The sequence below is a fragment of the Lacerta agilis genome, chromosome 6, assembly GCF_009819535.1.
Source record: "Lacerta agilis isolate rLacAgi1 chromosome 6, rLacAgi1.pri, whole genome shotgun sequence".
NCBI classification, from domain to species: Eukaryota; Metazoa; Chordata; class Lepidosauria; order Squamata; family Lacertidae; genus Lacerta; species Lacerta agilis.
This window is the reverse complement of record NC_046317.1, coordinates 23,366,106-23,388,447: the sequence shown is the minus strand read 5'-3', so window position 1 is coordinate 23,388,447 and position 22,342 is coordinate 23,366,106. Positions and strand designations below refer to the sequence as shown.

The 22,342-nt window shown below is 40.0% G+C and overlaps 2 protein-coding genes across 3 annotated transcripts in view; both read left to right on the top strand.

The window, feature by feature from the left end:
• The window catches only part of BTBD8 (BTB domain containing 8), a 43,988-nt gene extending 40,493 nt beyond the window's left edge, over positions 1-3,495 (top strand). The window contains exon 18 of the mRNA XM_033151099.1: positions 523-3,495. Coding sequence (XP_033006990.1) covers positions 523-2,849 — 2,327 coding nt within the window. The 3' untranslated portion in view covers positions 2,850-3,495. The remainder of the gene's footprint in view (positions 1-522) is intronic.
• Positions 2,704-21,915, top strand: C6H1orf146 (chromosome 6 C1orf146 homolog). 2 transcript variants are annotated; one of them, XM_033151606.1, is made up of 6 exons: positions 2,704-2,832; positions 14,902-15,025; positions 17,659-17,752; positions 18,832-19,000; positions 20,464-20,542; positions 21,466-21,915. In XM_033151606.1, the coding sequence occupies exons 2-6, from the start codon at positions 14,957-14,959 to the stop codon at positions 21,598-21,600; spliced, it is 546 nt and encodes a 181-aa protein (XP_033007497.1). In that variant the 5' UTR covers positions 2,704-2,832; positions 14,902-14,956; the 3' UTR covers positions 21,601-21,915. The 2 variants fall into 2 exon arrangements, with proteins under 2 accessions (XP_033007497.1, XP_033007498.1); XM_033151607.1 differs by lacking the exon at positions 2,704-2,832 and adding an exon at positions 12,295-12,463.
• The last annotated feature ends 427 nt before the right edge of the window (positions 21,916-22,342 follow it).

Below are 22,342 nucleotides of genomic sequence, written 5' to 3'. Positions count from 1 at the left end.
CTTTCTTGGAGTAAGCGCCATTGAATTATACAGGTGTAACTTTCAAGGACCCATGCATTGAATTGAAGTGTAAGTAAAACTCAAATCCATTTGGGGGCATTCATAGGAGTGTTGCTCATCACTAATTTGCAGGGGCCATCTAATTAGGTACAACGCCATGCCTTCTTTTAGTGGTATTTGAGAAATCAATTTATAGTTTTCAAAACTAACCATGTGGCTAGTGTAATTACAGATCTCAAATACAGTGTAATAAATGCAGTCATAACACTGCAAAGACTAAGTTTTCGCCTAGTGATTGCTAGTTCTTCCCTGTTCCACTGTGTGGTTCTGGTTAGTAGTGATGATGCTTCCACAAAGGGCAACTTTAATCTTCTATTCATTTTTGGTCTTTTTGTGTTTGAGCGTCCTTTTGAAGTTCTTCTTGTATGGAAAGTACTGACACAGTTGACATGCGCTGCTCTTTCATATAATCCACTCTGCAAATTGGAATGTAGGATAACCTTTAGATTTTTGTCTCGGTAGGTCCACCGGGAGAGACCCCAAATCTACTGAAGCCTGGACTTTCTCCTAAGCAAAATGAAGAAAAAAACATGACCCAGTATCTAACTCAATCAGAGAAGCAACCTTCATCAAAGAAAAAGTCTAAATCTCCGCAGACGGCTTCAGTTAAAGCCACAGCAAAAATAATAACATCCAAAACCCAAAACCATTCAAAGAAAAGTGAAATGGTGAACAATAAAGACCAAAAACAGAAAACAGTTACAGGGCAACCTGTTCCAAAGCTTCCTTCTTCAAACCAGAAGCATTCCAGAAGTGAATCCCCAGTTCAGAAGAATTTACATGCAGAAGGACAAAAAAATTCAACTTCGTTGGGAACTCTGTTACATAGCAGTAACAAATCTAGCCCAGGGAAGAAGAATAACAGCAGAACATCTTTGCTTGAGATAGATAAGAGGCACATACCTGATTCAGAAAAAGTGACCCCTCTTGAAGAGAGAGACACCAAAGGAAATTTGGAACATCAGTGTGTTGCAGAGCTGAAAACTGAAAAGATGGCAAAACAGGCTTGTAAGAGTGAGGATGATATATCATTTGTAAACAAAACAACTGAAGAACGTAATGTACAAGAATTACAGCCTGTCAGAGAGAAGGGTGTGACTTGTGCAAATGCTAGCCAGAATCCTGCAATTTTAGCTTCTAAAGAATTGAAGTGCAAAACACTTCCTGATTCTGTTGCCTACCAGAATCTCTTGGAACATACAGGAGAGAACCTTTTAACACAAGTAACATCGGTCGGTTGCAAATCTAATGATACCTCAAAGGATGTTAACTATCTTGAAGATCCATTGCACAGCTTGTCTGAAACAGCCAATGACAGCTCTAACTCTGAACATGAGGGTAGGAAATCTTCTAAGGCCTGTATAATGGGCTCTGAAAGCGCTGATGAATTCTCTGATAAATCTGCCTTGACTGAATCCCAATCGGCTACGGTGGAATCAGATGCTGCTTCAAAATCTTTCGTAGAGCATGTTGCAGAAAAGTGCTCATCTAAAGACACCGATACCACAGAGACACCAGAGAGTCATGACAACTCAGAGGCCCCCTTTGCAGATCACTGGAATCTGAGTTCCAGTGCACTTGATCCAAAAGAAAGCCCTGAATCGGACACTGGCAGTGCAACGACATCATCCGACGATATAAAGCCACGATCAGAAGACTATGATGCAGGAGGATCTCAGGATGACGAGGGGTCAAATGAAAGAGGGATTTCAAAATGCAGCACTATGATATGCCATGATTTCCTTGGCAGAAGCAGCAGCGATACAAGTACACCCGAAGAACTCAAAATCTATGACACAAGCCTGAGGATAGAAGTGAAAATGAAAAAGGAAAACTCTGATCTCTTCCGTGTTATTTCAACAAGTGACGACGAGATCCCTAGGAAAAGGCCTGAAATGTGGCTGCACCAAGGTGATGAGAAAAGGGGTGGTGGCTCCAGGGGGAATAATGCTAATTTTGCCGCTGCGCAGTTTCCTCAAGAAGCTGATCAGGTCTCCTCTTCGGCTGATGAAACGGAAGATGAAAAGTCAGAAACGGAAAACGTCGTAGAAAACCTGCCTCTTCCACCAGAAATCCCTGTTCAGCAGTTCCATGGAATTGTGAATCTCGCATTTGAAGATGCAGCAGATAATGATACTGAAAGTCAAGAATTCCCCGCCACCAAAAACTTTAAGCGTTCAGTATTGCTTTCAGTGGATGAATGTGAAGAACTGGGATCTGACGATGGTGGGGAAGCCCACACTTCCCTCCAGCGTTCCCTGGATGCTGCAACGCCTTCTGACGTGTTTGATGGCATTTCCCATGAGGATCATGGCAAGACATTTTATTCAAGATACTCCTTGGAGATTGAAGACGCATTCCTGGAGTGTAAGGAGAATGATAAGGAAAGGTTAGATAAAAGTGAGAATGCTTCTGTAGACCCTTGCGGCAATGAGCAAAAACCCAAGGACAAGAGTACTCCAGTTATGGAGCAGAAGCCTGCAGAGAAAGATTTGATTGTGAGACATAGCCCGTCTCCTGCAGAGGTTAAGGAAAACGCCAAGAGTGAAGAGAACAATGAATTTCAATGTAATAAAGTCTCAGACAGTGACACAAAATCTCAAGGAAGACCATGTCACCTGGATCTTCATCAAAGAGATAATACTGAGTTACAAAAGAACAATTCTGCAAAACCTGTAGACCCAAGTAGGAGTCATATACTGATTCAGGAAGGCCACGTGAAAGAGATTGATTCAGCATCTACTGAATACGCTAACTCTGCTTTATCCGCAGGTAACGTACAGAAATAAAAGCATTAAGTTCCTCAAGATATTAAGTATTAGTGGAATATTAGATTTATAGTTGGGTTTGAGACACTAACTCTAGCAAATACCTTTAGAAATTTTATCCAAACGGTTATAGAATTAAATGCTTATGTTTCAAACAAAATATTAAGTTGCATACCATATTCTTGACCACAATAGAATATGTATGATGCTGTCCAGTGGGCAGTTGGGAATATTTATCATGGGCAAAGCAGAGAGTGGGATGATGTTCCCTGCTCTTGAGTTCATTTTTGACCCAATAGAACATAGGCAATATCATCTTTTAATGGAAACTTGGCTATCCATTGGTTCAACAGCCTATATGATTCACATAAATATATATCTATATCTATATATATCTATATCAAAGTGGGATGTGCAATAAGTGCATTAATATTCTCAATTAAAAGTCCTCTGCGTATTTGCCTTTAAGAGCTATATTCATTATTGTTTCTGTTTTGCACAGAGCTAGGGTCTCCTCTTAAGCTGCTGTTGGATTCAGTGGGGCCCTTACCATGGGCTTCAGCAGAAGCTGGCCTATACTCTTAAGATACTTTTTCAGAATTATTGTAGTTCTAAGTTTTGCCAGTGAAAAAATAATTTCTTTTTAAAAAGAGAAAGGTCAGCTTTAGGGGGGAAAACAGTTAATACATTTAAACTTATGCTTGCTTTACACGGTTAGGTAACTTCTTGTCTAGTTTTGTGTCTTCCTTAAAACAGGGATTCAGCTCGGTACCCCCAAAGTACAACACAGAGAACCTGAATCTTTCAAACTTCTGTGTATTTAAGAGTTATAAACTGTTGATTTGTGTTCTGAAGAACCATACGAATGGATGACTTATCAAGCTGTACTTCTTTTTGTTTGCTTGTCCTTGCTTGCAGCTGCCCTTTGCATGTGCAATACTTAAATATTAAGCCTGTGAATAAACCATTTGTTTTCGCCCCTTTGAGGTTGACTTGGCTTAAGTCACTGTTTGGTGATCATGTCCTCCCTTTTGTTTTCCCCTCCCTCGCTCTGCTCCTTCCTATTTTAAGTTATTATTTTAGTGATTTTAGAAATCCATGTGCATTAAATGTTGGTTTACATGACTTGTCATTTTCTGTATCAGAAATTTTTTCCAATTATGGAGGTTTATTGTCAATTGCCAGTGGTGATTGCTGCTTTATTTATAAGCCGTACTTCGTTTCATTTACTTTTTTAAATGCATTTTAAAAAATGGCTCAAATATTTGTGGACTTTGTATACAAGTTACATTTTTCCTTACCTCTTTAATCTGGTTGGATTGGTCCTGCTGCATTGAGTGAAGTATGCTGTACAAAAGCCCTGCAAAAGGGGAAAGCCTGTGCAATTTTTACAATGTGTAGTATTGTGAATTATTTCAGGAGACATAGATGATTGTGACAGATTGACACAAACCTGCATGTATGAGCATCGGCCTCCAAAAACCCTTTCTCCAATTTACGAGATGGATGTTGGAGAAGCTTTTGAGCAGAGGATGGAGTCGGAACTGAACATTCTAGATGTGGATTTTGAAGATCAGCCGTTTGCAGAACAGGACTGGACTCTTCTCAGGCAACTGTTATCTGACCAGGAGTCGAACTTAGACATCAAAAACTCTGTTCCTGAAGACCTTAACTTAGCACAATATCTCATCAACCAGACACTTTTTCTGGCACGAGACAGTTCACAACCTCAGGGTAAAGCACAGATTGACACTTTCAGTAGGTGGACTGAACTGATATCTCCACTGGATGATTCTTCAGCAAGCATCACAGTGGCAAGTTTTTCCTCTGAAGATTGTTCTTCCCCTCAAGGGGAATGGACAATTCTTGAACTAGAAACCCATCATTGAAGTGATCAAGTGTTTTGAGACAGGACTCCTCCCCTCTTCTTTTCCCTGTACCTCTGCAAGTAAATAGGTGATGCAATATTTCTATACAATAATAAATACTGCATCAGTCAAGAAGAGTCAGTCCTTGACATTGAAATGATCCTTTCTTTAAGTGGTCTGTTTCTAATTTAAGATTTAAACACAGGTAAAATAAACTTTTCAGATTTAAGGTGGATGTTTTCTAAAAACTATTTTCAAGCATGTCTTCTTTTCTTTCTCTTCCTAGACTTAGGAAATTAGATACCCCTGTAAGAAAATGCTTTGACTCTCCTTTTTTCATTCATCACGTACTCATACATTTCTAAATGCTCAATGAATTAAAATATGAATGCAGAATAAGTATTGCTATCCTTTTTTTTCTTCCATGGCTCTCCATACATAGTGACTTGGTGACTTCTTCAAAGATAAGCGATTCACAGTGATTACGTCAAATGATGTGTGCCAACAGTACTTTCAATTCTAGAAATGTGTGTTTGGATTTGCAGGAAATAATAATAATGCAACTGTTTCTGAATTTATTTATAAACAGCAGCATGTTTGGGTTGTTTTCTCCAGGTTGATTTTTTGTACCTTTTTTGGTTTTGAAAATTCAATAAATTTCTAAATTGTTTAAATCTAAGATTTCCAGGAGTTACTGGAAAGGATACATAGTATTCTTTTTCTAGGAAGAAATATGTTTACAGTGTTGTTAAATTGAAGGGGGGCAACCTCATGAATGATTTATACAAAATCTAATACAAGTAGCAGGTTCTTTTCTTTTAAGATGGTATTTAATAGAATGAGACAGGTGAAATATTCCGGTAATGAAGTAGTTCGCTCATTTCAAATTTCTGTATTTTGTGTGCCATATAGATCTACATTTGGATTCCTTAGTGTATTAGGTAGCACACTTCCCCTATCAAAGGACACTTTTAAAGGATTGGTATTCATATTTTTTGATCCAGAGCCTCTTTCCCAGTTACAGCTTATTATCTCAGGGGGTGGGGGTGGGTCTGGCTAATAGTGCAGAAACAGTGAAATATGCATCCTATTTACTCTGTGACAAGAGAATATTGGAATCGACTTCATAGGGAGTTCTTACCATCCAAGTTGCAATGTAGATGGAACTCTCAATCAGATACTGATTTTTGTGTTCTATGATGCTCACTTTAATATACAACTTAAGATGGGTGGACCTTTTTGCTGTGAAGTAATTGGGCGAGATTTACCTGTCAGCAGAAGTTCTGCACAAAGACTTTTGTTTGCCCTGCCCCACATGCTCTCCTGACCTTGGCTCTGGTGGGATGGAGAACCCATAGTACAGCACGTGGGGGAATGAGAGGGGAGATCTGGCAGGCTATAGAGCATTTGTCATAGTGCAAAGTTGAGTTCCATCCATTTTATTGCAGCAACGCATGTGGAAATGCAGCTTTTGAAGGGTTCATGATTTCATTCTTCCCTCTCTGCCTATACTTAAATTAAAGAAGTAATTTAGATATTTGCATAGCACCGTTCCACTAAGAAAAATTCCCAGCTTTCAATAAAAATACATGAAAATGTTAAAGGAAAACACCTAAATCAATCTCTCTCTCTCTCTCTCTCTCTCTCTCTCTCTCTCTCTCTCTCTCACACACACACACACACACACACACACACACACACACGTCACAAATAAAAAATGGTAGAAACTGTAAAATGAAGATCAAAAACAGCATAGAGATTAACATGGGCTTTCGTGGAAAGGTCATTCCCAAGGTGGGGTGCAGATTCCAGTGGGCAGAGGTGGTCCTCCTGCTCCTTGGCTCCAAGAGCCATTCAGGGCTTCAGAGGTAAGCACTAGCAAGTTTAATTTTGAAACTGACCAACACCCAGTGCAATTGCTCAAAGTCGGGCAACATGTAATCCATTTGGCTAGTCTCTGTTAGTAGCCCAGTGAACCTTTTGTACTAGTGGTTCGCATTAAGTCTTTAAAGGCATTGCGAAAACCAGTGCAGGTATTGGCGATGCATAACAACTTTCCATGTACTTCAATAGATTTTTTTTTATTTCTGACAAATGTTTGGGATTCATTTTGTAGCAAACATTTGGTGTATGTAATGGGGAAAGAAAGTTGAATAAATATGGCAGTAAAAGGATAAAGCTTATGTTGTGTCAGCTCTTTCCCATTTCACTTACCCTTATTTTAAAAAAAAGATATTATACTTATTATATTTATCTTTAATAACATCATAAAATGCCCCAGTAAAAATTGTGATCCCCACCGCTGCATCTTCCTCTTTCTACAGCGTGATGAATTCACAAAAATGTCTTTACAATCTTCAGTCAGCTTCCAAAGTCAGACACATAAACACATTCAGTGCTCCAAATGTCTATCAAAGGGAGTCATATCTGATAATAACTTTAGTCTCATACATGTTTTAATAGTCTATTCCTATGTCTAAATGTCCATTGTAGCTTGAGGAAGATTATCTGCCTGTCTGTGATCTTTGGTGTAGAAAATAAAGGACCACCATATTGTGAGAAATGTCTGGTTTTTGTTTTCCATGGGAAACAATATTATGGGTGACCTTTTCTGCTATTGCTTGCATCATATATTTTTATACCGAAATGCCAGAGTAAATCCTTGTAGCTTCTGCCATGTTTGTGCTGTTGCCAATTGTGCACCGACAAGAAAATAGGCAGCGAACCTTTTATAAAGTTGTTTATTGGCACCCTCAAAAATAGTAAGGAACCAATTGTGGGTTAATAATACTTCTCTTTTAAATGTTGTTTAAATTTCTTTTGCTAGGAGGGAGATGGCAAATTGGCTCTGGGTTTTCAAGTGCAAAAATTCCTTTGGTCTGGCATGACGATGGGGAGGAGGAAGAGGATTCAGGCAAGGGGTGTAGCCGGGCTTGGAACACACCAGCTGGGGATAAAGTACACAGGATTGTGAGGGGACCCAGAACTGAAGGAGCTAGAGTCAGAAGGGGCCCTGCCTCCATGAACACAGTGGGCTCTGAGACGCAGGGAGCAGGGAGATATGCTCTAGGTCAGGCATAGGCGAACTCGGCCCTCCAGGTGTTTTGGGACTACAACTCCCATCATCCCTAGCTAACAACCAGTGGTCAGGGATGATGGGAGTTGTAGTCCCAAAACATCTTGAGGGCCGAGTTTGCCTATGCCTGCTCTAGGTGGCTGAGGCAGACAAGAGCCTACAGCCCAACTCCCTAGTTGGCCAGGTGGGGCTCGCTATTTCTCAGCTGGAGTAAGCTCAGAACAGGTGAGGGTCACCTGCCTCATCAAGCCCAGGTGTTGTACTCAGCAAGCAAAGCAGCAAAGGGAAGCAGAACTAAGGAGCTGTGTCTGCTCAACTGTCCATGTTGATGGATCTTGGTTTGGATGCTCCGGGACCACTACGGGATGGTGCTTCTTGTTGGACTTTGGACATATGGATTGACCCCTGGACCATGTTTCCTGACTGTCGAACTTGGGACTTGAAGTACTGCCTTTCTGCCAGGTAGGCCAGGGGATCGGGACAATGTCCATAGCAATGTCTGGCAAGAAATAAGAGCATGTGATGGGAGGGTAGGATATCTGACAGAAAAGCTGCGGAGGTGTGCTGGGCCAGTTGGGACCACCCCCTGGGGAATCCCTGGACCTAGGCCTGCCTGCCACTGGTCCTTCCGTAGTCAGGCCTGCAGTCCTCCCCAGGCTGACAAGGCCTATGGCCAGACCACAGTGCCACCTCACTGTTTAAGGTAAGCAGACTTGTCTTATCATTTGCCTTAGGCTGAAAAATGTCTGGAGCCGGCCCTACTAGTCCCTAGAGCAGTGATGGCCAAACCTGGCCCTCCAGGTGTTTTGGGACTACAGCTCCCATCATCCCTAGCTAACAGGACCAGTGGTCAGGGATGAAGGGAATTGTAGTCTCAAAACAGCTGGAGGGCCAAGTTTGACCATCACTACCCTAAAGTACAATCAAAAAGGCTGAGCTGCAGGGATGGGGCAGAAATTCAATTCAGTTTGCATTTAAAGGTGAATCGACCAAATCTACACTTTCTGAAGCAATACAAGAATCAAAGCACAGCCGTTCTTTTAAATTCAGACTTATCTGAATTTTGCAAAGGTTGTTTACAAAAATACATACATTGGGGGGGGGTCAGTGTGCATTAAAAAAAAACAGCAGTGAGAATAAGATACAAAATGTATCACATTGCTTCCAAAAATGTCAAAATTGCATGCAGAAATTTCAGACATTCACACTAGGATGTTGGGGAAATTTCAGGAGGATATTTTTTTTAATTGCAATTGCAGAAATGTGGAGAACTGAATTTAACATTGGGAAAATTAGAAACGGACCCTTATATTCCTACAGAACTGTAAACAAAGAATTCAATAGTTCAAAAATTCTCTGACATGAACTTGGTGGTCTCTGGCAAGCCAACACATCTTAGTGCCTCGGTGGTTCAAGACCAGCTACTGGGTCTCAAGAGCAATGCTACTCTCATTCAAATATCTGACAAAGGTTAGGCTTCCCAAGTGCATGTTTGGGTTATAGTTGTATCCTGACTCTGAAAAGGTTGAAGACTATTACTGTTATCTCCTGTAATTATGAAGCTTATTCCAAGTATTATGCCCACTTTAGAGGGATTATTGGGAGAATGTGGGAAGTACCTCAAGTACTTTGAAGTGCATTAGAAATGCTGGGTATTACAGTTATTGAAAAACTTGTGCTGAGCTTTTTGGAGAAAATGCATGATACAATTAAGCACGTATTTGGCCTAAGATTGTCATTAAAAAAACATGACACTTCTGAAATGCTCTCTAAGGTGAGAAAATTTCATAAGCTCTGAGGCCTGATTCACTCAAGTGGCATTCTCCACCCCCCCCTTGCATTCAGGTACATGACAGGAGGCATGGATTTTTTTTTAGTGTGGTCCACCTCTTGAGTCCTGGGTGAGTCGCTGCGATTGACAGTGTCTACATGTAAGAAGCTGGTTCGCATGCCTCCCCTCGGTAGCATCGTATACTCATGTACACAATCAAATGGAGAATAAAAGCTTTGTGTAGATTGTGTCTCTAAATATAGGCTTGATGTGCTGAGTTGGCCAGGTACAATATTGTTAAAGGTGTGGTCTTGATCATGAAGTCTTCTCTCTCTTAAGCAAAGGTGGGGAATTGTGACCCTCCTAGATGTTGCCGAATATTGGTAATGTTTGCTATGGCTGCTGGGAGCTAGAGTCCAACAATATCTGGAGGGCCACAGGTTCCCCATCCCTGCTCTCAAGCAAAACAATCCAAAATCATGGTAGGTGCAGTTATAGTAAATTGAAAGGATTGGCTATGTGTCTGTCTGTTTCTAAGCTGATATGCATACAGTGGTACCTCGGGTTAAGAACTTCATTTGTTCTGGAGGTCCGTTCTTAACCTGAAACTGTTTTTAACCTGAAGCACCACTTTAGCTAATGGGACCTCCCACTGCCGCTGTGCCGCCAGAGCACAATTTCTGTTCTTATCCTGAAGCAAAGTTTTTAACCTGAAGCGTTATTTCTGGGTTAGCGGAGTATGTAACCTGAAGCGTATGTAACCTGAAGTACCACTGTAATATTCTCTAGCTGTAGCCTGTTGGCTCTTCAGGCAGTACATGTGAAGAAACAAAGACTATTTCAGTTTAAAAGGATATAATTGCGCGTCGGTGTGTGAATATTTCATGACTGTACGATAAGTTATCCACTTGATATATGACGTAGTGGCTAAGGACAGGCAAAATAATAATAGGAAGAAGTGCTCAGTTAATTGCATTGGTAATGATTTCAGCAGATTAAAAAATGGAAAGGGGGCTGGTGTACTGGAAGCCCATCCTGAACAAGAAGCTTTCTACCTCATCCTTGAAGAGGCATAACTCATAGCAAAGTATGAGAGGCCACCACACTGCTTGCAACCCTGTGAGCATAGCTCAATGGGGTGAGACATTTGTTCCCAGAAATCACCCGAAGTTTCTAGCAGTTTCTTTCTAGCGGTTTCTCACCCCGACACAACACCCCTAAGCAGACTGTACCTAGGGCAGTCTGGTATCTCCACATAAAAGGACACCCACCACACTTGAGGGAAGTTGGCTAGTTTAAGGAGCGGGGAAAGAAGGCTGCCTGGTCTATACTTTTAGGTCCCTCAGCAATGGGGCAATCTTTGCTGGGTTAAGGTGGAAGAGCGGAGGGGCTGCTACTGTTGCCCCCCAGCATCTGCTCCCTGAGGGGTTGCCTCATTCTGTTGAATGTTTGGGCTGCCCCCGTTACTGAGTGAAGATGTGAGTTTGCATCACCATTTTTCTTGTGAAGGCCCAAGAATTGAGGAGACACCATAGCTGTCAACCCTCCCTGCTGTTTCCCAATGCTATAATAAGGGAATTTCCCGCAAAAAAGGGAACAGTTGACAGCTATGGGAGACACCAAATGTAGATGAATACTAAGCAAGCTAGTAATGATCCAGTATTATTAAGCACGACTACCTTCTATAAGATTTCTAGGCTTCTTTCCAAATATACCCCTTGCAGGAAAATATTTGAAACGGCAGGCTTTCAGATCAGCAAACTAAAATTACAATTCCTATATTGAGAAAGCTTTGACGCTATTGTTGTAGTGCCTTCAGTCTTTTCCCTGGATCGTTTGCCTTTCTGTACCAAACAGGGAAACCTGATACTGTGTAATTTATTAATGTTGTTCTCGTTGTTGTTGTTTTTAAAAAAATGCTTTAATAGAATAGATTTCCAAACAAACACGATCCCAAGCAGTAACACAAAAGTTTTATTACAACAATCTGCTGTAACATTAATCCTTAATCCTGTTCCGCTTTTTAAAACAAGCAGCATTCACTGTTTATTTCAATTGATTTCAGCTGGGCTGCTCTTTAATTTAGTATTTTGTTTTAGTAGCATTTCTCTTGCTCTTGCCTTACGTTAATTTGGTCAGTTATGGTGGATACATATACATGATTCATCAAATTCATTCAATTGTAAGTGTAGGGTAGGGTTTTTTTTTAATTTTTATTTTAAGGACCAGTACTGGGGAATCCTGTGCAAGTAAAGTGAGGAGGAGGAGGAATGGAATGAAGGAGCGGAGTTGAACAATTGAGTTCTTATTTGTTTTTTTATTTTCATTTTTCATTTATATTAAATTTGTATACCACCCTTCATCCATATATCACAGGGGAGGAGTGGAGAAGGAGATGCCCTTGTTTATCCCAATACCTTGCCCCCCAAAAGATCCAGCTTTTGAGAGAGCGAGTTAAAAACAAAAACATTTCATTGTGCCCATACTCAAGTTGGAATGTCTCCCACGAAAGGAGAATGCTGTTTCCTCAGTGGCGTGCTATTATTAATTTGTCTGTAATTTTTAAGTTGCTAGTTTTAAAAACAAATAAACAGGGTGGGGGTGAGGGAAAGAAAAGTCCTGTAGGGTATATTTTGCAAGTGCCACTGGCAAGTGAACCAGGGTCCTTTGGCTGTGATACCGGAAGAAGGAGCCATCAGAACTAGGCCTCAAAGCCAGCCTCCATTACTGGCTTTCCATAATGGCGTCTCTCAGTAAAGTTGTGAGGGGGACCTTGACTGAGGGGCCAGAGCTCAGCTTCGCAGGGCCTGGGTGATGTAGGAATGAGAGTCAATAGATTAGGAAGCTCTAGAAGCTGTCGCTTCCCACACTGTCCTTAGCAAGCCTTAGTGACAAAACTGCCACATCCAAGCTCTCTCTTGTACGCCACTTTTTATTGAACGTGAGAGGAATTACTAAACCATTCTTGACTGGCATGACTCACAATGCCATAATGCTGACTATAATTTTCACTTCATAAGCGGTGGTTAGAAACGGAGATATGAAAACTAGGAGGCTAAACGGCCCCTTAAACCGAGGGCACAACAACAGATTTTTTTTTGCTTTTGTTTTCATAATAAGAATCATAGGCTTGCCCTATGTGAGGAATTTTCCCGACATGTTTCCAGGTGTAAAAATGGTGTGTGTGTGTGGGGGGGGATTTTGCCAAATCAGCAAAATGTCAGTGAAAACCCTGATGTATGGCAACGTGATGGAAAAAGCAGAGGAAAGAACTTCAAAAGCTTAAAATCACTATTTGGGGTGGGGAGGTTTCCCCAGAAAAAGCTCGACAATTTGGGTTTGTTCCCCCCCAAAAACTTCAAGGGCCCAGGGTTGCCCCAGAGTTGTGGGGCCACGTTGGCACTCCTTGCCCCAAATCGGAACTTGAACTTTGGTAAATGCACAGCATATTTTTAAAAAGCTCAAAAATTTTGGGGTCTTCCTAAAAAAATGTGCAGGTGTCAGGAATTTTACTTTTTGAAATATGGCAACCCTAAATAATACAAAGCTGAAAATGAACGAACTTCAGCTAAAATCTTATATTCGTTTTTTACATGGTCTAGTCCTCATCTGAAGATTGCAAAAAACCAAAACCATGCTTCCCTTGCCCGCCCCCCTAATATTCTTAAGAGGGTCTCTTCTCCAGTCTTCAGAGAGGGGCTGGAAGTGGGGACGCAGAAAAAGGTCCTCCTTTCCTTCCACTCTGCAGTTTTAAGCTGAAAACTCAGAAACAGCTAGCATTAATGAAATTCCTTGTTGCAAAATGCGCATAGAACAATGGGAGTTTCAAACACTGTTCATAAGCATCTACTGTATTGAGCTGGGGTGTGCCACATTATTTATTTATTACATTTCTATCTCATCTCTCCTCCAGGGAATTCAAGGTAGTGTCAGTGGTTTACCCTCTCTCCCATTTTTTCATTGATGTGTTCGTGCTAGAGGTAACCCTGTTAGGCTCAGAGATGGTGACTGGCCACAAACATAGGTGCCGGCTCCCTGGGACCCTGGGTGCCCAAACACCCACAAAATTCCCCATGAAGGGTATGGACACCCACAAATTTCAGCACCAAGACCATGCATGCTGCATGGCACCCACAACCCCAGGGTCACAGGGCCAAGCTGGCACTCCTTGTCCCAAATCAGAGTAGAACTTGAAGCTGGGGCCTCTTTGGTATACGTACATTCAAAATAACCACTTTGCCACACTTTGAAACACGCAGTGCCTCTTTGTAATAGAAAAGGGGCAAATCTAGTATTTAAGTACCCTTATTGTGAGGCCACAGAGTGGTAAATGGGGACCTTGTGAGTTAATCTGCACAAATTATAAAGATATGCTTTCTGTAGAGTGTGGTAGAGTGCCCTAACATTTCCCTAATGCAATAACAGAAAAGGTGCTTACTGTATGTGAAAAGATGAAAAAACTTGAATGACCACAGAATCATTAGCTCTGTAAGCAGACACTCCAAGTGTCTCTATTTTCCAGGGACATCCCTGATTTAATCCCAGAATGTCCAATTTTTCCTTAGGGTGTACCCATTTTCATTGGAGAAATGTTGGGGGGTATGGAGTTATCTGACACCTGAGCTGTCTGAAGGCAATCCTGTATACGGAAGTTTTTTTAATGTTTAATATTTTATTATGTTTTTATGTATTGGAAGCCGCCCAGAGTGGCTGGGGCAATCCAATAAGACGTTTGGGTTATAAATAGTAAAATTATCATTCTGGATTGGGACATCCCTATTTTCATTGGAGAAATGTTGGAGGGTATGTGTTAGGCCTGTGTGTCTCCTAAATGTTTATGACAGTCTCGCTCATAGATGGTTTGCAAACTCTGCATTCAGATGGTTGGGATCTGTATTGCTGAGCCATCTTGAAGCTATAATGCGCCTCAGAGTGTCACTAACAGTGCTTAATTGACTCATAGTAATAACCAGAACAAGGACTGCACTCTGGGAAAGTGCCTTTTTCTCTTCAAGGCCTTTTTGATTCAATGGAAGCTTGTTTCTCGTACATGTACAAATGTGTTGCACAGTTGAAAGGGAGTGAGTGCACCATTTCCCAGGGCTAAAAATAAATAGTCAAGAGCTATACATGTCTAATCTGAAGCAAGCTTCATTGAGATCAATGGGACTTACTCTCAACTAAGTGTGCTTAGAATTCCAGCCTAAAGTGGAGTCCATCTCTTATATTTTGTAAATGACACTTTCTCTTTGCACTTTACTTGTCTTCTAGCATTATCAAAACTCAGTAAAATGTGATCTGCTATATTAATGCTATTTACAAGAGGTGACCAAAGGTCCCATTACTTCCCCTTCTCAGTTTGTAGTGTTCCGTAAGTGTCTGGTACTGCAGAAACTTCGGTGACTGTGTCAACATGGCGGAAGGCAGTGGGCAAGAAAAGACACGGTGGACTGCAACCATAATTGTGAGCTCATCTCTTCAGGTACTGTATCCTACCATTTGTTCGTACAAGTTGCTCTAGCCTCGCAGACAGTAACAAAATAAATGGGGCTGTGCATTCTACCCTTTCTAGGAACACCTAATATAGAAGAGAGAGCCATGGCATCAAAGCTTAACAACAAAGTCAGAACACAGCTCTACCATGTCCCCATATGACTGGGATTAAGGCCTCCAGATTAGAGCATAGCTGTCAGCCCTCCCTGCTGTTCCCCACTGCTATGCACAATTCTCCAAACAGTGAGAACTCTTAAAAGTGCAGAGGGTACTCAGGTTAAACCAGTCCAACTGATACTGCTATCCCATTAGGTTTCAGGGGGGCACCCAGCTCCTTCAGAGCTCCCAAGAAATCCCACAGTTCTGACCTCAGATTGAGCCCAAAAATGCTAAACAATTGTGCTCTTTCCTATCCACAAATAAACCTGAGTGGACAGGGGAAGGCACAGAAAGACACTTGCCTTTTTTTTTTTTTTGCTCTAGCTCTCCCCTTCTACAAGTATCTCTAGTTATTTAGTTACTGTGGCATCATATTGACCCTAGCGTACATTACCAAGGGGATACTAAACAGACCTGGCTGGGGCTATTTACTTAACGAAATAAACTGGTTTGACGATTTTACCAGTCCTCTTCTTCTCTAGACCTGTCTTATAGCCACAGAATTACAGCACTGAGTTGGAAGAGGCCCCAGGAGGTGTTTTAGTTTAATCCCCCAAAATGCATAACAATATTTTAATTCCGCTAAATCAGTGTAGTGGCTGTTAAGAAGTGAGATTTTCTGATACATGCTTACAGCCAAGTAGACTTTGTATATTCCTGTGCTTTCCCCCCACCTCAAACACTCCAGAGGGGTTAAATGTCATGATCAAAGAGCACCGACCATATTAATATGCCCATTTCAATGAAATCTAAAACACTAATGGCCTGGCTAGAACAAACACAAAACAGAAGACTTTGCTTTATCAGATCAAAGGCCCATCTAATCCAACATTCTCTTCTCACAGTGGCCAATCAGATCCCCATTGGATGCCCAATAGAGGACATGAGTGCAATAACACTCTCTCCACTTTTATTGCCCAGCAACTTGGTATTCAGAGGCATGCCCAGTAGCACACAACCATTCTGACTCTAGTAGCCACTGATAAACTTACCTTCCTTGAACTTCTCTAATTTTCCTTAAGACCCAGTCTGACGAATAGCGTTGAACTAGGACCCGGGAGACCGGGGTTCAAATCCTCACTCAGTCATGAAGGTCACTGGGTGACCTTGGGTCAATCACTACCTGTCATCAGAACATACCTTGCAGGGTTGTTTTGAGGATAACATGGAGAGGAAGAGAGTCACATATGTTACCTTGAGCTCCTGGGAGTATAAAAGCAAATATAAATAGATAGATAGATAGATAGATAGATAGTTGGGGGCTAACTTCCACCCTTCTTGGGATGTTCCCAATTTGCAAAAGTGACTGAAAGAAAATAGGGCGAGTGAGCTGGAGTCTGTAATAGTTGTGTTTTGCACTTGGAAGACTTTCACATCAGGGAGGATGTGGGGGATGCACTCTGTTAAGGGTGTTAAGTGCCACTTCCTATCAGGTTGTAAGAAACCCTTTCTTCTTCCAACACTTGCAGCAGCAGCACCTCTGTGACATTTAGAATCATTGCCCACCTGAGGCCATCCCTGCTTCCCAACAAACGAAGTGGCTTTTGCATTGACTTTTTGTTAGTACAGCCATTGCTCGCCAATGTGTTCCCCTTCCCTCTTCACCCCCTCTGGAGCCTTCCTTTAGTTTGTTAATAGCAATTACAGGATGCAATGAACAGTCATAATGACAAACAGGCGATGCAGAAAGTGCTATAGATGTTTTTATCTGGGTTCTCCTTGCTTTCAGGAAGCATTTTGATTGATTAATCTATAATGTTGATCTTTGTTACTCTTTTAATGCAGTTTTTTTTCAGCTTCCCATTTCTTGTCAACAGGAACAGTTCTTGGAGGCAGTACACTGTCATTGCACAAGCTGACATTGTTCTTGATTGATAGAATAGAAAGAAACTTGGCTAGCTTATCTTAAAATGAAAACTTGATTGATGAGATACCTGGGTAATCTGTGACCCTCCAGATGCAGATGGTCTACAGCTTGCAACATCTCTGGCTGGGGCTGATGGGAAACAGGCCCTCTTTAAAAGCTCCTGCTGCATTTGGAATACGTCTTCTGTTCATTCCTATCCATTTTCTGGATCCACCTTACTTTCCTGACTTATAATGAACAGAAGGGGAATGGGATGACAGAGGCAGGAGGAACTGACAGGAGAAGACTCGACCATTTTCGGGAGTTTAATGGATGGCTCTCCAGACTGCAACTGGGACAACTGTTAAGTTCTGTTGTATGGCAAGCTAAACATAAAGCACCCTGGTTATAATGAGCAATATTTTAATGAAAAGGATGCATGTTTTATAATATATGTTAGCTTAGTGGGAAGAGGAGTAAAGGTTTAAAAATGATCAACAATGTAGATATTTCGGACTCTCTCTTTTTTGTCATTATAATAGAACTCGAAGTGACCCAGTTAACTTTATTTAGAACTGGTGAGCATGTTTTAATCCTGTATTTTATAACTTATTTAGGGTCATGAAATTTCAATGTCCCTACAAAATCAGCAACACCGGGTTCGATATTCAGATACAGTGGAAAATGGATCGATAATTTTCTCTCTTTCTGGTAGAGTACCTTAAATTGTGGGAAATGTGACCATTAAAACATATATATTTATTTTATATTTAATTAAATTTATTTATATTTCATTTAATGTGTTTATTTATAATTTATTTTTATTTATTTCATTAAATATATACGCTACTTGATTGTGTGTGTATGTTTATAATATCAATGTGGTTTACAGGGCTACTTAACCTGTAGAATTCAATATGGAAATTAAGAGTGACAAGTTGTACATGTGGTGGTCTTGCAGCATCCCTACAACATAATTTGGGTAAAAGTATCAATATGCTTTACACCCACTGAATTTTATGGAGGGTGTAATGTCAGTCTCCATAACTCACCCTTTAGAAACCCCCCAAAGCCAAGAATTTGTAATGACCATTATCCTTCTCCCAAACTGGACATATTCACATTTGAAGGAAATTTTAGAATACTTGTAGCCAGATATGAATAGCAAAAAATGATCCTGTAAATTTATAAGCAAGGCAGAATAATATATATTACAAGACAGGAAAGGAAAGGTCATTTGTTAATTTTAAACCATTTTAAGCTATGAATGTTGGGTTTCACAGTACAGTTCAACAAAAAAAGCACTTGTTTGTTATTATTTTGTTCACTTAAATAAATCACCAACAATTTACTAAATTATCTGCTTAAAAGAGACAGTCCCTATCCATGGGTTTAAAATGTAAATAGACATCATACAAAAGGAAAAAGGATGAGGAGGGAAGAGGAAAACAAGCAAATTCATAATTAATTTTTTAATGTGTTCCTCATCTTCCTATCCTAATTTGATAATCACTGTAATAAACTAAGCAGATACGATCAGGACACTGTAGAAACAATTAGCCCCCTTTCATCTTTTTGTCATCACAACCAATGGGGCTTCCAATAAAAAAGTTCCAGGAAATGGATGAAAGAGTAGAAATGAGGCTTTCTTCCACGTACATATGCTTAGGACTAGAGTTTTATATGAACAAAACTCTATTTCAATAGTAAATATACCAACTATATATGTATTTGACTATTTTTTATATGCAGTTAAGTCTGACTTGATCACCATATTTCTTCTTGCCCAGGGGTTGCATTTTTGCTGGTTGATGCTCAAGGCTTATTTTTCACAGAGAGAGAGGTTTTATTTGAAAGAATAAAGAAGTTCATGACCATTCACAGGAATGGTTTTTTGCTTTTGTCAGCCGCTCGTCATGGACCAAAAGAATGGGATGGGATGTTCAGAGTTCAACAGAGGTATGAAATTTTAAAAATCATCAGTAGTTTGTTTTATTAGTAAAGGAAACTAGGTACAATAATATGAAGTGTTTGCTTAATTATCAAATATGTAGGTGAATTTGATTTTGCTCCAAGAATTTAGCCGAAGAATAAAAACCCCGTTGTCATATTGCAGTATATAAAAAAATGATGCATCTCGGTCAGTATGACTTGGCAAACTCAAGTTTGATAACATGAGGCCATTTTGGAAATTTACCATGTCATCATTCCCTAAGTACAAGATAATACCATTTTGTGTTACCTTTTCAGAGACTGAGGGTCCTATCCTAGGAAGGCAACCTGGAAGTAACTCCTGTTGATTTCAATGAGACTTACTTCCAAGCAAGTACGTGTTAAGACTGCAGCACAAGTTCTAATGGTCTAAAAATGAGAATTATGCTTCTGAAAGTCCAGCAATACAGATAATTATGCCAACAAAGAAGCAATTGGCAGGGGTAGTACAACCTAACCTAGGGCATGGCAGTAGTACTGTAAGAACAGAGCATATCCTGGAGTAACAGGATGCTTCAATATTAAGTGCATGGTTCAATATTAAATTTATGTTCAGTCTTAAAAGTGAGCTAGGAAATTGTCCCATCTGATCATAATGGCCACTATTAATAACATAATTATCTCTGTGTGTTCTCTCCTGCATTTAATTTCCCTCTGACCTCATTGTTTAAATTCCTCCTCCCCGCTCTCTCTCTCTCTCTGTTTGTCTGCAACTTGGGCAAACACTTCATGCATTTGATTCAGTGGACTGAAGTCAAGAAAAGCCATGAAAATTTGTTGACCATTAAAATGCCAGAATAAGTTTTGTTCATTTTGATCACATAAGTACGCGCAATACTTTAGAAACCTAGGCACAAATAAATATTGGGAGCTTACTTATATCAGACCAGACTTTGTCTATCAAGCGTAGTACTGTATTGTGGTGGAAAGAAGGTAGCTTTGTGCATCTGTTCAAGATGAAAAGTGCATAGGAGACTACCCCTGCTGAAGACAATGCTGAAACACTTTGGGAAATAAACAAAATTGGAAATGTTTTTTTGTGACCCTTTAGCTTGGCCTTTCCCTTTTTGTTTTATTTCCTCATGTTGGATGTAGCCCTCTTGTTTTCCATGTAGCTCAGGACTGCGTACTCCTGATGGTAGTGACCACCTGGGGTTTAAGGAAGGCATCTTTTCCATCACCTGAATTACTGGTGCAAGGAAAAATATATGGAAAGGAGAATTCCCAGGTGTCAGGCTCCAAGCCTGGGAACAGTGGTAGGGAAGGACTTCAACTACCTCCTGCTATCCCAATCCTGCTTTTGCAAAATCCGAATTTGCTGCAATCATATTAACATACCCTTATGTAACAGCATGCTCCAATTCTGGTCCATGCTGTAAAAAATATGACTATTGTACTTAGCATGATTGACATGTTGAGGGTTGTTTCAGGTTCCTAGGCAGCAATTTACGAATAATCCCAGTCCACAATACCACTGAAGCTATTAAACTCATGCTAACTATAGCAAAAGTAAGTAGCAGAATTTTATTGTCAAATAATAACATACAGCAAAACAGCTATGATGATGTAGAATACATTGATAAGATTTCCACAGTTGTTTTTTTTTAAAGTCTCTCGTACATGCTAAGCATGTAACTGCACCTAAAATGAGCCAATGTGGTTTAGTGTTTTCAGTGCCAAACAAGAACAGGGAAGGTTCTGGTATAAGTTCCTATTCAGTCATGAAACGCATTGGCTAACCCTTACAGGGTTGTTGTGATTATTATTTTTTTAAAGGAGGTTGGGAAGAATAACCAAGGATATCCTTGGGGGGAAAGTGACATGTAAATGAATAAAATAGTTATTTGCTATTTGGTGATTGTAATACTAATTATAGATACTTGACTGGCATATACATACTGGGTATAGGACTTATGCTTAATGTGATATATGAGTAAGATACAGTACTTCTACATACCAGTAAATACTTCTGGCAATAATTACCCAGTATTTAAGAATACATACCTAATTTTTAAGAAGTGTTCCCTGTAGTTTACTTTGCAGCAAAACCAGAAATAGAATTAAAGACTAAGACTATTTTAAGCTATGCACTTCAAAATAACTGCTTGTTCATTTAAAGAGTTACTTCAGTTTAACCTTTTTCTTTCAATCACACTAATATAAAATCAGAATTAAAGTATTAAATTTTAAGCCTTTTTAAATCTAGTCACTTGAAGACAAGTCATTTGTAGACTTTCATTTCAAAATAGAAGCTAAAAATCTCTGAAACAGGACCCTGCAAGTAAAATCTGTTATTTTACAAACCCTCTTTAGTACTTTCCCTCAGGATCTTTCTTTACTGCAGAAAGAATCCCAAGTTATTTTCAACTCTTAATGGTGTATTAATTGCACAAACCATTACTATAACCTGCTTTATTTCTCTCCTTGTAAAGACTACTTCAAAACCGCATCTGGACAACATTCGCTACAGAATGCTAATGGCAAAGACACAGATTGTAGAACAAAGCTGTGTTTGGAAAATGCTTCATAAAAGTCAACTGGCTTGTAGTTTAGTAAACACCACTTAATATTTTATTCAAAAAAGGTTTGGCCATGTTTATTTGCAAAATAGTCTCAATTTTGTGTTTTTAAAAAATGTATCCACAAAGCAATAAGCATGTCACTTTGGAAAGTGTATTGGATGTTACATTCAGAATTAAAATCAGTGTGTGATTTCTTAGTTTAATTTCCTGTATAACCATCCAAGACATATTACTGTTCACTTGAAATGGATAGCCAGATGTAAAATACTGAGTAAGAATGGTCATTATTCAAGAGTAACACCTTTTAAAAATGTACATAACTTTGCAAATAAATGGCATAATTGTAGCCTACCCAATTTATTTTTTTCTTTTCTAAGAATTATTTATAACTTGTTATTCTTTTATTTCCATTCATGGTGGAAAATCTCTTACTAAAAAAATTGTATATTTAAGTCAATGAACTCCCACCTCCCAGACTTTTCATTCTGATCTGCTTGTACTTGCTCAGATATATTTCCAGAAATGACCAAGCAAATTTGCAGTGAGGAATTTTCTCATAGCTGAAATGGTAGATAGGATAACTCACCTTTATGTCATCTTAATGTAACATCATAATGATAGGCTGGTGGGCCTTGCTGCCATGAGGTGATTCAATTTTCTCCAAGTACAGTGGTGCCCTGCTAGATGAATGCCTCGCTGGACGAAAAACTCGCTAGACGAACGGCATTCGTCTAGCGGAAGCTGCCCCGCAAGACGAAAGTCTATGGGGCTGCCTTGCAAGACGAAT

Bases quoted from the DNA above. Each gene is read 5' to 3' on its own strand.
- C6H1orf146 (XM_033151606.1), top strand. From the start codon at position 14,957: ATGGCGGAAGGCAGTGGGCAAGAAAAGACACGGTGGACTGCAACCATA. The intron at 15,026-17,658 runs GTACTGTATCCT...TAACTTATTTAG, and splicing joins TTGTGAGCTCATCTCTTCAG to GGTCATGAAATTTCAATGTC. The intron at 17,753-18,831 runs GTAGAGTACCTT...CTTCTTGCCCAG, and splicing joins GATAATTTTCTCTCTTTCTG to GGGTTGCATTTTTGCTGGTT.